This window comes from Anomaloglossus baeobatrachus, chromosome 1 (assembly GCF_048569485.1).
Source record: "Anomaloglossus baeobatrachus isolate aAnoBae1 chromosome 1, aAnoBae1.hap1, whole genome shotgun sequence".
Lineage (NCBI taxonomy): Eukaryota > Metazoa > Chordata > Amphibia > Anura > Aromobatidae > Anomaloglossus > Anomaloglossus baeobatrachus.
In genome coordinates, this window is record NC_134353.1 from 78273753 (window position 1) to 78289997 (window position 16245).

Sequence of the window (16245 nt, forward strand, 5' to 3'; positions counted from 1 at the left end):
CACAAAGAACAATGAGCTTCACATGTTTGGATTAATTATCTCTTTTTCCAGCCTTTTCTGACTAATTAAGACCCTCCCCAAACTTGTGAACAGCACTCATACTTGGTCAACATGGGAAAGACAAAGGAGCATTCCAAGGCCATCAGAGACAAGATCGTGGAGGGTCACAAGGCTGGCAAGGGGTACAAAACCCTTTCCAAGGAGTTGGGCCTACCTGTCTCCACAGTTGGGAGCATCATCCGGAAGTGGAAGGCTTATGGAACTACTGTTAGCCTTCCACGGCCTGGACAGCCTTTGAAAGTTTCCACCCGTGCCGAGGCCAGGCTTGTCCGAAGAGTCAAGGCTAACCCAAGGACAACAAGGAAGGAGCTCCGGGAAGATCTCATGGCAGTGGGGACATTGGTTTCAGTCAATACCATAAGTAACGTACTCCACCGCAATGGTCTCCGTTCCAGACGAGCCCGTAAGGTACCTTTACTTTCAAAGCGTCATGTCAAGGCTCGTCTACAGTTTGCTCATGATCACTTGGAGGACTCTGAGACAGACTGATTCAAGGTTCTCTGGTCTGATAAGACCAAGATCGAGATCTTTGGTGCCAACCACACACGTGACGTTTGGAGACTGGATGGCACTGCATATGACCCCAAGAATACCATCCCTACAGTCAAGCATGGTGGTGGCAGCATCATACTGTGGGACGGTTTCTCAGCCAAGGGGCCTGGCCATCTGGTCCGCATCCATGGGAAGATGGATAGCACGGCCTACATGGAGATTTTGGCCAAGAACCTCCGCTCCTCCATCAAGGATCTTAAGATGGGTCGTCATTTCATCTTCCAACAAGACAATGACCCAAAGCACACAGCCAAGAAAACCAAGGCCTGGTTCAAGAGGGAAAAAATCAAGGTGTTGCAGTGGCCTAGTCAGTCTCCTGACCTTAACCCAATTGAAAACTTGTGGAAGGAGCTCAAGATTAAAGTCCACATGAGACACCCAAAGAACCTAGATAACTTGGAGAAGATCTGCATGGAGGAGTGGGCCAAGATAACTCCAGAGACCTGTGCCGGCCTGATCAGGTCTTATAAAAGACGATTATTAGCTGTAATTGCAAACAAGGGTTATTCCACAAAATATTAAACCTAGGGGTTGAATAATAATTGACCCACACTTTTATGTTGAAAATTTATTAAAATTTAACTGAGCAACATAACTTGTTGGTTTGTAAGATTTATGCATCTGTTAATAAATCCTGCTCTTGTTTGAAGTTTGCAGGCTCTAACTTATTTGCATCTTATCAAACCTGCTAAATCTGCAGGGGGTTGAATACTACTTGTAGGCACTGTAATATAATATATATTGTGCCCTATGCGATATAACACAGTTACGTACTGATGGTTATGTTTTGTTTTTGCTGCTTGTACTTATCATTGTGCATATTACTTAGGTTAAAGGGTTATTTCAAGCTCTTCTTTTCACGGCTGTGAAAGGAATAACTGCCTCCAAATAATGTCCTCCAAAGGCGAGGTTACAAAAACAGACAAGTGCACCTACGCTATGCAGTTTACATAACAGTAATAGCATTAAATATGAGTTACGGCATAGCAAACTGAGCCATGCTGTTGGTGTAACTCTCGAGTTGCCAAATAATCACAGGTCACAGGGCTACGCTGTTTCCATATCTGCTATTTATTTCCACGGGGGTTATGCAAGCAATACAGAGCAGCTAAGCATGGCTATTTTCATAGCCCATCTCTGGGGCACACAAACAAAAAAAATGCAGAGATAGGATTAAAGCTGGGCATTCATATTGGATGGCTGATTGCTCGTCCAACAGCCAACTTTCCCTACTCTCCCATACACAGACGCATTTCTTCAGCTGAGAGCTCATAATAAGACCTACCCCAAAAATAATCTCTATTAGGAATTTTGAGGACTTTTGTCAAAGAAGTGTTGAGGTAACTGGAGCAGGGACCCCTAAACTGGTCCTCAGACTATAGACCTTGCGCTGTCCGTTATCCCAGAGGTAAGCTTGATGGTAGCTAGGTCTGGACTGCCAGCATGTTCCTAATTCCTGTCTTAACCTTGACCTAACACCCCTTCTCTCCCACCCCAGGAGAGAGCCAGGACTGGAGAAGCAAATCCCACAAATACCACACAGAGGGGAAAAACAAAACACACGGACACTGCTTTCAAATATAAGGGAGAGCCAATACGTGCACAGGAAGAAATAACATACAGGGAGGAAATAAATTAGCAACAGTAATATTTCCAAATCACACAGGAAAGCACACAACAGATCACCAGGCTCTGGATCACTACAATAAGAACCAGTATCGCTGAAACAATGCTTAGCTATATTCAGCGAGGAGCAACCGGATCCAGTACCTTTATAAAGAGTGAAGACGGATATGAGTGGTCAAATCAGCCTGAGATTCTAATAGCAGGTCACAAAGCCAGCAGGAATTAACTCCTGCTGGACTGGAGAGCAGTGAGGCAAAGACAGCTGATGCCCAAGTAAGGCTGAGCAACTAAGAGACCTCAGGTTGTATGTCAGACTTTGTGGTGTGAATAGAGTCCAATGCCACCATGACACCCAGTGAATGCAAAGCTGAACACTGCATGACATTTTTTCAGTTTAAAATATAAGCCCTAGTCCAAAATAAGCCCTAGTCATGATTCCATAAGGAAGTGTCCAAGCAGCTAAAAAAATTAAAGAATACAGCAGCATTCTTCATGTACAACTGCATCTCAATAAATTAGAAAAGTTAATATACTTCAGTAATACAATACAAAAAGGGAAATGCATATCTTATATAGAGTCATTACACACAGAGGGATCTATTTCTAGTGTTTATTTCTATTAATGTAGATGATTATGGCTTACAGCCAATGAAAACCCAAAAGTCATTATCTTAGAATAATTACCACAAAACACCTGAAAAGGCTGCCTAAATGTTTAAAATGGTCCCTTAGTCTGGTTCAGTAGGCTACACAATCATGGGGAAGACTACTGCTGACTTGACAGATGTCCAGAAGGCAGTCACTGACACACTCCACAAGGAGGGTAAGCCACAATAGAGTCACTGCTAAAGAAGCTGGCTGGTCACAGGGTGCTGTATCCAAGCAAATTAATGGAAAGTTGAGTGGAAGAAAAAAGCGTGGTAGAAAAAGGTGCACAAGCAACCGGAATAAACACAGCCTTGATAGGATTGTTAAGAAACGGTCATTCAAAAATTTGGGGGAGATTCACAAGGAGTGTACTGCTGCTGGAGTCTCTGCTTCAAGAACCACCACACACAGACGTATCCAGGACATTGGCTACAATTGTCACATTCCTTGTGTCAAGCCCCTCATGACCAATAGATAACGCCAGAAGCGTCTTACCTGGGCCAAAGAGGAAAAGAACTGGACTGTTCTCAGTGGTCCAAGATGTTGTTTTCAGATGAAACTAAATTTTGCATTTCATTTGGAAATCGCGGTCACAGAGTCTGGAGGAAGAGTGGAAAGGCCACAATCCAAGCTGCTAGAGGTCTAGTGTGAAGTTACCACAATCAGTGATGGTTTGGGGAGCCATGTCATCTGCTGGTGTAGGTCCACTGTATTTTATCAAGACCAAAGTCAGCGCAGACGTCTACCAGGAAATTTTAGAGCACTTCATGCTTCCCTCTGCTGACAAGCTTTTCGGAGATGGAAATATCATTTTCCAGCAGGACTTGGCTCCTGTCCACACTGCCAAAAGTACCAATATCTGGTTTAATAACCACAGTATCACTGTGCTTCATTGGCCAGCAAACTCGCCTGACCTAAACCCCATAGAGAACCTATCTGGTATTGTGAAGAGGAAGATGAAACACAACAGACCCAACAATACAGACGAGCTGAAGGCTACTATCAAAGCAACTTGGGCTTCCATAACACCTCAGCAGTGCCACAGGCTGATCACCTCTATGCCACGCCGCATTGATGCAGTAATTAATGCAAAAGGAACCCCGATCAAGTATTAAGGCATTTACTGTACAGACTTTTCAGTAGGCGCCAACATTTCTGAGTTTAAAATAATTTTTTCAGTTGGTCTTATATAATATTCTAATTTTCTGAGATAATGACTTTTGGGTTTTCATTGGCTGTAAGCCATAGTCATCAACATTAACAGAAATAAACACGTGAAATAGATCACTCTGTGTGTAATGACTCTATATATAATATATTATTATAAATATATAGACATATATCCCTCTGTGTGTAATGAATATATAATATATAGAAATAGATCCCTCTGTGTGTAATGATTGTATATAATATATAGGAATAGATCCCTCTGTGTGTAATGACTCTATATAATATATAGGAATAGTTCCCTCTGTGTGTAATGACTATATAATATATAGGAGTAGATCCCTCTGTGTGTAATGACTCTATATAATATATAGGAATAGATCCCTCTGTGTGTAATGACTCTATATAATATATAGGAATAGATCCCTCTGTGTGTAATGACTATATAATATATAGGAGTAGATCCCTCTGTGTGTAATGACTCTATATAATATATAGGAATAGATCCCTCTGTGTGTAATGACTCTATATAATATATAGGAATAGATCCCTCTGTGTGTAATGACTCTATATAATATATAGGAATAGATCCCTCTGTGTGTAATGACTCTATATAATATATAGGAATAGATCCCTCTGTGTGTAATGACTCTATATAATATATAGGAATAGATCCCTCTGTGTGTAATGACTCTATATAATATATAGGAATAGATCCCTCTGTGTGTAATGACTCTATATAATATATAGGAATAGATCCCTCTGTGTGTAATGACTCTATATAATATATAGGAATAGATCCCTCTGTGTGTAATGACTCTATATAATATATAGGAATAGATCCCTCTGTGTGTAATGACTCTATATAATATATGTCTTTCCCTTTTTGTATTGAATTACTGAAATAAATTAACTTTTTGATGATATTATCATTTATTGAGAAGCACTTGTATGTTCTCTATGAAAAAGCCATCTGCGGTAGCTTATCTTGGAATGAATAATTCAATCGGCAGTCTGAAATTTGCCATACACAATGGACACCTCCCAGATGACTAGTCGGATTGTTAGGGTGAACTCTTAACCAGAGGTCACTTGTTGCCTACTGCCTGGTCTAATTGGTGTGGATCAAGTGCATGCGTAAGGAAATCACGTCAGACACAGTCGGATATGAAATCTCTTCTTGATCACAGTAAAAATGGCAGCCAACAGACCGAGAAGAAGCATGCGACCTCTGATATAGGCTAGGGGTGTACACATGTTCGGATATGCCCATTTAGTGGGACAGTTCATAAGTTAGCCAATGAACAGATTCGTATTGATGCTGATAGTCGGGTCTAAAGCCTGCTTTACATGTTACGATTCTGCATACGATATCGTATGCGATCGTTACCACCCCCATCGTATGTGCGGCACGTTCAATTTTGTTGAATGTGCCGCACAAACGATTAACCCCTGTCACACGTACTTACCCGTCCATACGACCTCGATGTGGGCGGCGAACGTCCACTTCCTGGAGTGGGAGGGACGTTTGGCGTCACATCGACGTCACGCGGCAGGCGGCCAATAGAAGTGAAGGGGCGGAGATGAGCGGGACGTAAACATCCTGCCCACCTCCTTCCTTCCGCATTGCTGGCCGGAAGCCGCAGGACGCAGGTAAGATCTGTTCATCGTTCCCGTGGTGTCACACACTGCGATGTGCGCTACCCCAGGTACGATGAACAACCTGACGTTCAATTCATGAGGAATGAACGACGTGCGTGCGATGAACGTTTTACCGTTCATTCGCAATCGCATGTAGCTGTTACACACTACAATGTACCTTACGATGTCGGATGTGCGTCACTTACGACGTGACCCCACCGACACATCGTAAGATATATTGTAGTGTGTAAAGCGGGCTTTAGACGTCTTCATCTGTTAGTTGGTCCTCTAGGTTTGCCAGTGGGTCTTTTTTTTATATGGTGGTCTTCTTACATCTGGACATTCCTTGTATTCCAGGCAAGGTGTGGAAAACAGACAATGGCAGCCATCTTTAGCTCTGCGTCATATGTATGATCTGAGAATTGAATTATGTAAGGCAAATCGACATATTTCCCACAATCCCCTGTAAAGAGGTTAATTAAGTATTTAATGGAAAGGCTCTCCTCAACAGGATGGCACCAAGCCAAACCCGTCCATATCATCTAATGTGTATGAGGGTCTTAACCCTTCAATTTAAAGAAAAAAAACCAACTTTATATTTTAGCTTTCTCCAAAAACTAATCAAACCTTTATCTATGCTAAACATCTAATTCTTTGTGGATAGCGGCTATATCACCTATAATTGTGATCACTTTTGGCTCCACAACATAAATCTGTGATGAGATCTTTTTCTGTATTCACTTTTGCATATATTGGTACATTTCCCGATTTACTATCTCACCAGGAACTCAGAAAATCCTTTCAATTCCCAGTAAATGAAGTTAAATCTTCACTTTATATGGAAACTTTTAGCTTCTCTCTCGGAAATTCAATTATTGTATATCAACTCATTATCTTTTATCTCTGCCTTTAGCGTGGGATTTGGTCGGCCATTTAGTGCCGGTCACTCTGCGAGCTGCGTGAAAATTATACAAATGTATCTGAAACTATCCGAGTCCAATTTGAAACGTCCTCGCTTTCTGTCTATTCCTTATCTGTCCTGCTGTGATTGTTTTTCCGCCTCTGCGAGTTTTGTTGCATGGTCACAATAACCTTCAATACATAAATGTTTCCATCCATAACTTTCACAATTTTATCTCTTTTAAAAAGGACCTTTCACTATTTTTTTTTCCATATTTCACAGTGTATTCAGCCATTACACATTGAAAAGCAGAAAAACAATTAAAATGAGTACTTAAGACCTTGAGGCGTAATAAACCATAACAAATTAGTTAGCGATAATTTCACTGAAATTTCCCTCCTCCAATTGACACTGCTCCACTGATTCTGGAACAGTTTTATTTTTCTTCTGTGTCCCTTCGGTTCCAAAGTTACACCCCCCCAGTAATAAAAATCAAAAGTCTCCCTTTAACCCTTTCATGACACATGATGTACAGTCACATCATATGTTGTGTCCCTGACTTTGACACATCTTTCGCGACAGATGATGGCTACATTTTTTAGCAATCATCTGCCTCTAATAGGCATGGTTGGAGCTTTTAACATGTTAAATTATGCTGTCAATCTCTGAAAGTGTCATTTAACACAAGCTGGCATGGGGAGCGCCATTCAATGCACCCATTGGCGTACTCATGACAGGATCGTGGGGCGTGGATGGGCTGCAATAATAGCCGGGGTCTGCTGAAGACCTCCATGCTTGTCATGTCGATTCTCCTGTGAAAGCCAGCGTTTAACTGGCGTTCGTAGGAGACTGTGGTTTTTGCTATACATAGCAGTGCTGATGGACTGCTATAGTCATGGCCAAAAGTGATCTCACCCTTGAAATTGTTCCAAAAAATAAAGTATTTCTCCCAGAAAATTATTGCAATTAGATGTTTCATTATACACATTTATTTCCTTTGTGTGTATTGGAACAACACAAAAAATAAATACAGAAAAAAAGGCAAATTGGACATAATTTCACACAAAACTCCAAAAACACTTCTTGAAGTACCTTAGGGGTTTCTGATCTGCTGGAAGACTGATGAACTAGGACACAAACCTAGCTTTCTTACACTGGGCACTACACTGGTACCCAAGCTTTGGTAAGCTTTAGATTTCATGAAGCGTTTCACACAGAGGAACCAAAACAACCCCAAAACATCTTTGAGGATCCACCATATATGACTGTAGGTATTGTGTTTTTGGTAAACAGTAGAATGATGTGCTTTACCAAAAAGCTATGTCTTGGTCTCATGTGTCCACAAGATATTTTCCCAGAAGGATTTTGCTTACTCATGTACATTTTAGTAAACTGCAGGACAGCTTGAATTTATTTGGCACTTGATTGGGGGCGTTTATCCACCAACAGGACTATCCTGCATTGCAATCTTTCATCAATTTTTCTCTGCCATCCACGTCCAAGGAGATTAGCTACAGTGCCATGGGTTGTAAACTTTTTGATTATGTTTCACCCTGTGGACAAAGGAACATCAAGATCTATGCAGATGGACTTGTAACTAGAGATTAGTGTTGAGCGGACCCGAACTGTAAAAGTCCAGATCCGCGCGGTTTCAGCGTCTGATCCGGGTTCGGGTTTTGTTTTTTTTTCTTTCCTCTCTCTCTCTCTCTCTCTCTCTCTCTCTCGTCCCGGATCATCTCCTCCATTGACTTCCATTGGGCCGGATTCCGGATTGGATTGGATTGCAACCCGCGACGGATCCGCCGGACCCGGATTATTAGCAATCCGCTCAACTCTACTAGAGATGAGTGGACCCATGGACATTCGGTTCAACAAGTTTAGCTGGACTTTAGATAAAGGTCGGTTTGTGACCTGGACTTCACCTGAACCCCAATGGAAATCACTAATTGGGCTATTAGGGTCTCCACCCACATGCAGCCAGCCATAAACAAAACACTTTCGGGGAAGGGTGGGGTTTTTCCATTTTTTTTTTTTGGTGGCACATTACATCCAATTACATTGTTGTTACCTCCAGTGTGAACCATTCAAACACTGCAAGAGGCTTGAACTTGGCTGAGCACCAAGCGTACCCAAGCACAGCGATGTTCGCTCCACTCGTCAGCATACATAAGGCACTCATATGCTTTTTTCTTGTAAAGTCGGTGTTCGGTACAAACGAACACCAAACTTCGGGTTTGCTCATCTTTACTTATAACCTTGTTAATATTTTTCAACAATTTTGGTTCTCAAGTCCTCAGAGAGTTCTATTGTCCCTTTTTTGTTCTTCATTTTTAGCGTGGCACATAGAGACACACAGTGCAAAAGGTGAGTCAACTTCTCCCCTTTTTTTTATAACTGAATATTTTATTGAATTTTTCCAAACAAAGAGAAAGTACATGGATATGGCCCGCAAACATGTGAGCAGTAATTTTAAACTATAAATCAGGACCCACATCATATTATCTATTGATATATTAGAAACAAAGAATGTGACAAGACAGACAATACAACATTAGACAAGGAGACATACGGAAGGAGGGGACGGAAGAGGGAGGATGAGTATATCAAACTTCCATCAGGACCATGTTGAGCTATCATTCTTTATTGGCCCAGTAAGTATCCCAAAGGGACCAAACACTCTCAAAATTATCCACCGTATTATTTGACATTGTGGATAGATACTCCAAACTTCTCCCCTTTTTATCTCCCCTTTTTATCTGGTTTTAGGCGTGATTTTCATATTGCCCACACCTGTTACTTGCCACAGGTGAGTTTGAGTGAGCAACACATGCCTGAAATTAAGTTGTTTACCCACAATTTTGGAAAGGTGTCAACAATTTCATCTGGCCAAATTTTTATGTTTTGTGTGAAAATTATGTCCAATTTGCCTTTATTGTGTTGTTCCAATACACACAAAGGAAATAAACATGGGTATAAAAAAGAATGTGATTGCAATAATTTTCTGGGACAAATCCATCATTTTCTGGAACAATTTCAAAGTCGCCAACACTTTCGGTCATGCCTTTAGAATTATATATATATATATATATATATATATATATATATATATATATATATACATACACACAGTACAGACCAAAAGTTTAGACACACCTTCTCATTCAAAGAGTTTTCTTTATTTTCAGGACTCTGAAAATTGTAGATTCACATTGAAGGCATCAAAACTATGAATTAACACATGTGGAATGAAATACTTAAAAAAGTGTGAAACAACTGAAAATATGTCTTATATTCTAGGTTCTTCAAAATAGCTACCTTTTTCTTTCATTACTACTTTGCACACTCTTGGCATTCTCTTGATGAGCTTCAAGAGGTAGTCACCGGAAATGGTCTTCCAACAGTCTTGAAGGAGTTCCCAGAGATGCTTAGCACTTGTTGGCCCTTTTGCCTTCACTTTGCGGTCCAGCTCACCGTAAACCATCCCGATTGGGTTCAGGTCTGGTGACTGTGGAGGCCAGGTCATCTGGCGTAGCACCCCATCACTCTCCTTCTTAGTCAAATAGCCCTTACACAGCCTGGAGATGTGTTTGGGGTCATTGTCGTGTTGAAAAATAAATGATGGTGGAACTAAACGCAAACCGGATGGAATAGCACGCCACTGCAAGATGCTGTGGTAGGCATGCTGGTTCTGTATGCCTTCAATTTTGAATAAATCCCCAACAGTGTCACCAGCAAAGCCCCCCCACACCATCACACCTCCTCCTCCATGCTTCACGGTGGGAACTAGACATGTAGAGTCCATCCATTCACCTTTTCTACAAAGACACGGTGGTTGAATCCAAAGATCTCAAATTTGGACTCATCAGACCAAAGCAGATATTTCCACTGGTCTAATGTCCATTCCTTGTGTTCTTTAGCCCAAACAAGTCTCTTCTGCTTGTTGCCTGTCCTTAGCAGTGGTTTCCTAGCAGCTATTTTACCATGAAGGCCTGCTGCACAAAGTCTCCTCTTAACAGTTGTTCTAGAGATGAGAAGGTGTGTCCAAACCTTTGGTCTGCACTGTATATATATACATACATGCATACATACATACACACACATAATTGTAATTTTCAATCTTCATGTTTCAATCAAAAAAAGAAATAAGATGACATGCCTTTCATTGTCTTACCTGTGGATGATGTGATGTTTCTGTAAGTAATCCAAAGCCATTGATAGTTCACATATATAAAGTTTCACAGCCTCCTCACTAAAATGCACGTTCTGCTGCAAATGATATCGCAGATCTCCACCCAGAAGAAGATCTACAACCATAAACATGTCTTCTTCATCTTGGAAAGAATACCTGAAAAATAAAGAGGAGGTTGTAACAAGTTCAATATAAGGGATAGAATTGAATTGAAGCTTTTATGAGGTGTTTATCGACCACAAAGAATATAATCAAAGTGTTTTACAAAAATAAAAACAAAAATGCCTAAAATAAAGAACATTAAAAAAAAAAATAAGTTAATGTCATGGGTGTGTCACAGGTGACAGACAGTGATGTGGTTTCTGGCCATAGAAGGTCACAGCATTTTGCTGTGTAGAATTCTCCCTGACTTTCCATTATTCCTGCTGTCAGTATTCATTAGTATAGATAGCTTTCCTGCTGGATTCCTGATCTCTCTGGCTTTTGGACCCAGCAGGAGCTCACCTTCCAAACAACTGATGATTATCAACATTCTCTTGGGGCTTAAATACCCCTTCCTTCCTTGGACTGGTGCTGGTGATATTATTCAGTTCATGCCAGCCTTGCTTGCAAGCAGGTGGATTGCACTCCTCTGTGGTATCGTTCCTGAAAACTCTGTTGAACTTCCACCAGAGTCATCTGTAGATAAGTAGCTCATGCATTTTCCTCCTGTGTGTCCTCCTTGTGTCTTCTACAGCGTTTAGTAGGGTTGACGAAGAGCTCATCCCATCCATTTAGGGCCCAGCACTAGGGATAACTAGGGTCAGGTACCCTGCTCGGCGCATAGGTGTGGAACCTATCTAGGTTGGTGAGACCAGTGGTAGGTTTAGTCAGGGGTCACCATCTTCCCCTTCCCTAAACACAGGGTTTCCCTTCGCTTGGTACTTCCTGTACGTAGAGTGACAGTTAAGGTGTAAAATAGACTTCATAAAAGACACAAATTAAAAGAATAATTTGGTAAAAATTATAAATACCCTAAAAACATCAAAAACTAAAGAAAAAAATAGTCCTAAATTCAATAATGAAGTTCCACAACTTTACATTAGCTCTGTGTATTCACTGCCTAAACTTGAAGGAAATGTTTTTATGAATACGTTGCTATATATCAATGTACAAACTGAAAAATGAGCTTCCAATAAATGATGACAACCCCCCCACCCACCCAAAGAGAATGTCGCTCTGAGATTTGCTATTCCCCCTCCATGATGTAAATGTGCTTCTCAAAGCTCCTTACAGGCTTAGCGTCAGATAACATACAGGAAAGTGGATTGATTCCGAACAAGTAAAGTTGATTATACTTAGTTTTATTTATAACTTGTTTTTATGATTTACAACACTGACACATATATCCAATTACTCCTCACACGGGTGACTGAGAAATGATGTAACTAGATAGAGAGACGAGAATGAAACCATGAACTGGATGATGAGCAAATCCGTAGCAAAGGTGCTTAATTTTGATGAATGAGAAATCGTAATATTGCGTAGACTTCTGACATTGCGGAAGTGTCACTTACTGCTCCCAAAATCTGTGAATGTCAGAGCTCCTCTATCCCTCTGTGACACTGGGGTGGGATGAATGTGTAGTAGGGGGGCTGCGCCTTACCGTGTATTTGTACTACCGTATGTTGGGGGTTTTTTTCCAAACATTTTTTATTGATTTTCCAAATTTTATAAAAATCCATAACAAAATAAGTATGATTACAAGAGAAGGACAGTCAACTGACAGGATATGACAAAGAAAAGGGTAAAACTCCAGCTTGCTAGTCCAAACTATTCTTCAATTTACAATGATATAAAATGGGTCCGAATTAGAGAGTCAAAATTAGAGTTGAGCGCGGTTCGTGGTTCGAGGTTCTCCAGTTCGAGGTTCGAGTGATTTTGGGCCATGTTCTAGATCGAACTAGAACTCGAGCTTTTTTCAAAAGCTCGATAGTTCTAGAAACGTTCGAGAACGGTTCTAGCAGCAAAAAGCAGGGCTTTTTACAGCTACAGTGTGCAGGAGCCATCGCTGGCAGCCTGCCACAAGCTGGTAACCAAGATAAACATCGGGTATCCAAGCAAAGCGCTTTGGTTAGTAACCCGATGTTTATCCTAGTTACGTGCAGGAAGCCGACACTTCCCCGCTCAGCTCGCTCCGCCCCCTCCTGCCCGCGGCATGTACACATACATACATACACACACACACTCACACACACACACACACACACACACACACACACACACGCGGTCCCACTCGGCTTACCTGCGGTCGGTCCGGAGGCAGCAGTCCTTGGCACTGGAAACTGTGGCTGCCGGCCCTTTAAGGGTGTGTTCTCCTTCATTGAGCATCATCTGTGGGCGGAGCTACCGCCCGGCGTCCTGCTCGGTCGCACAGATGAAGGAGTCACAGTGCCAGCCAGCGACCCCCAGCACATCGCTTCCCTCCGGCGCTGTGTGGGCCCCATCTGCACCGTGACCTGATCAGTATGTGGGACATCACTCCCTCCCCGCCCCTCCCTGTCCCCCCGTGCGTGTGTGGGCCCCGCAGAGCCGTGTGTGTGGCCCCCGGAGCCGCGTGTGTGGGCCCCACAGAGCCGTGTGTGTGGCCCCCGGAGCCGCGTGTGTGGGCCCCGCAGAGCCGTGTGTGTGACCCCCGGAGCCGCGTGTGTGGGCCCCGCAGAGCCGTGTGTGTGGCCCCCGGAGCCGCGTGTGTGGGACGCGCAGAGCCGTGTGTGTGGCCCCCGGAGCCGCGTGTGTGGGCCCCGCAGAGCCGTGTGTGTGGCCCCCGGAGCCGCGTGTGTGGGACGCGCAGAGCCGTGTGTGTGACCCCCGGAGCCGCGTGTGTGGGCCCCGCAGAGCAAGGTGTGTGTTTGTATGTATGTATATATGCAGCAGAGCAGTATGCGTGTCTATATGTATGTATATATGCAGCAGAGCAGTATGCGTGTCTGTATGTATGTATGTATATATGCAGCAGAGCAGTATGCGTGTCTATATGTATGTATATATGCAGCAGAGCAGTATGCGTGTCTATATGTATGTATATATGCAGCAGAGCAGTATGCGTGTCTATATGTATGTATATATGCAGCAGAGCAGTATGCGTGTCTATATGTATGTATATATGCAGCAGAGCAATATGCGTGTCTATATGTATGTATATATGCAGCAGAGCAGTATGCGTGTCTATATGTATGTATATATGCAGCAGAGCAATATGCGTGTCTATATGTATGTATATATGCAGCAGAGCAGTATGCGTGTCTATATGTATGTATATATGCAGCAGAGCAGTATGCGTGTCTATATGTATGTATATATGCAGCAGAGCAGTATGCGTGTCTATATGTATGTATATATGCAGCAGAGCAGTATGCGTGTCTATATGTATGTATATATGCAGCAGAGCAGTATGCGTGTCTATATGTATGTATATATGCAGCAGAGCAGTATGCGTGACTATATGTATGTATATATGCAGCAGAGCAGTATGCGTGTCTATATGTATGTATATATGCAGCAGAGCAGTATGCGTGTCTATATGTATGTATATATGCAGCAGAGCAGTATGCGTGACTATATGTATGTATATATGCAGCAGAGCAATATGCGTGTCTATATGTATGTATATATGCAGCAGAGCAGTATGCGTGTCTATATGTATGTATATATGCAGCAGAGCAGTATGCGTGTCTATATGTATGTATATATGCAGCAGAGCAGTATGCGTGTCTATATGTATGTATATATGCAGCAGAGCAGTATGCGTGTCTATATGTATGTATATATGCAGCAGAGCAGTATGCGTGTCTATATGTATGTATATATGCAGCAGAGCAGTATGCGTGTCTATATGTATGTATATATGCAGCAGAGCAGTATGCGTGTCTATATGTATGTATATATGCAGCAGAGCAGTATGCGTGTCTATATGTATGTATATATGCAGCAGAGCAGTATGCGTGACTATATGTATGTATATATGCAGCAGAGCAGTATGCGTGTCTATATGTATGTATATATGCAGCAGAGCAGTATGCGTGTCTATATGTATGTATATATGCAGCAGAGCAGTATACGTGTCTATATGTATGTATATATGCAGCAGAGCAATATGCGTGACTATATGTATGTATATATGCAGCAGAGCAATATGCGTGTCTATATGTATGTATATATGCAGCAGAGCAGTATGCGTGTCTATATGTATGTATATATGCAGCAGAGCAGTATGCGTGTCTATATGTATGTATATATGCAGCAGAGCAGTATGCGTGTCTATATGTATGTATATATGCAGCAGAGCAGTATGCGTGTCTATATGTATGTATATATGCAGCAGAGCAGTATGCGTGTCTATATGTATGTATATATGCAGCAGAGCAGTATGCGTGTCTATATGTATGTATATATGCAGCAGAGCAGTATGCGTGTCTATATGTATGTATATATGCAGCAGAGCAGTATGCGTGACTATATGTATGTATATATGCAGCAGAGCAGTATGCGTGTCTATATGTATGTATATATGCAGCAGAGCAGTATGTGTGTCTATATGTATGTATATATGCAGCAGAGCAGTATGCGTGTCTATATGTATGCATGTATATATGCAGCAGAGCAGTATGCGTGTCTATATGTATGTATATATGCAGCAGAGCAGTATGCGTGACTATATGTATGTATATATGCAGCAGAGCAATATGCGTGTCTATATGTATGTATATATGCAGCAGAGCAGTATGCGTGTCTATATGTATGTATATATGCAGCAGAGCAGTATGCGTGTCTATATGTATGTATATATGCAGCAGAGCAGTATGCGTGTCTATATGTATGTATATATGCAGCAGAGCAGTATGCGTGTCTATATGTATGTATATATGCAGCAGAGCAGTATGCGTGTCTATATGTATGTATATATGCAGCAGAGCAGTATGCGTGTCTATATGTATGTATATATGCAGCAGAGCAGTATGCGTGTCTATATGTATGTATATATGCAGCAGAGCAGTATGCGTGTCTATATGTATGTATATATGCAGCAGAGCAGTATGCGTGACTATATGTATGTATATATGCAGCAGAGCAGTATGCGTGTCTATATGTATGTATATATGCAGCAGAGCAGTATGCGTGTCTATATGTATGTATATATGCAGCAGAGCAGTATGCGTGACTATATGTATGTATATATGCAGCAGAGCAATATGCGTGTCTATATGTATGTATATATGCAGCAGAGCAGTATGCGTGTCTATATGTATGTATATATGCAGCAGAGCAGTATGCGTGTCTATATGTATGTATATATGCAGCAGAGCAGTATGCGTGTCTATATGTATGTATATATGCAGCAGAGCAGTATGCGTGTCTATATGTATGTATATATGCAGCAGAGCAGTATGCGTGTCTATATGTATGTATATATGCAGCAGAG

General features: G+C 41.8%; 1 protein-coding gene across 1 annotated transcript in view; it reads right to left on the bottom strand.

Moving 5' to 3' along the window:
• The window catches only part of STK32B (serine/threonine kinase 32B), a 404500-nt gene that overhangs the window by 221730 nt on the left and 166525 nt on the right, over window positions 1-16245 (bottom strand). The window contains exon 4 of the mRNA XM_075346883.1: window positions 10767-10940. Coding sequence (XP_075202998.1) covers window positions 10767-10940 — 174 coding nt within the window. The remainder of the gene's footprint in view (window positions 1-10766; window positions 10941-16245) is intronic.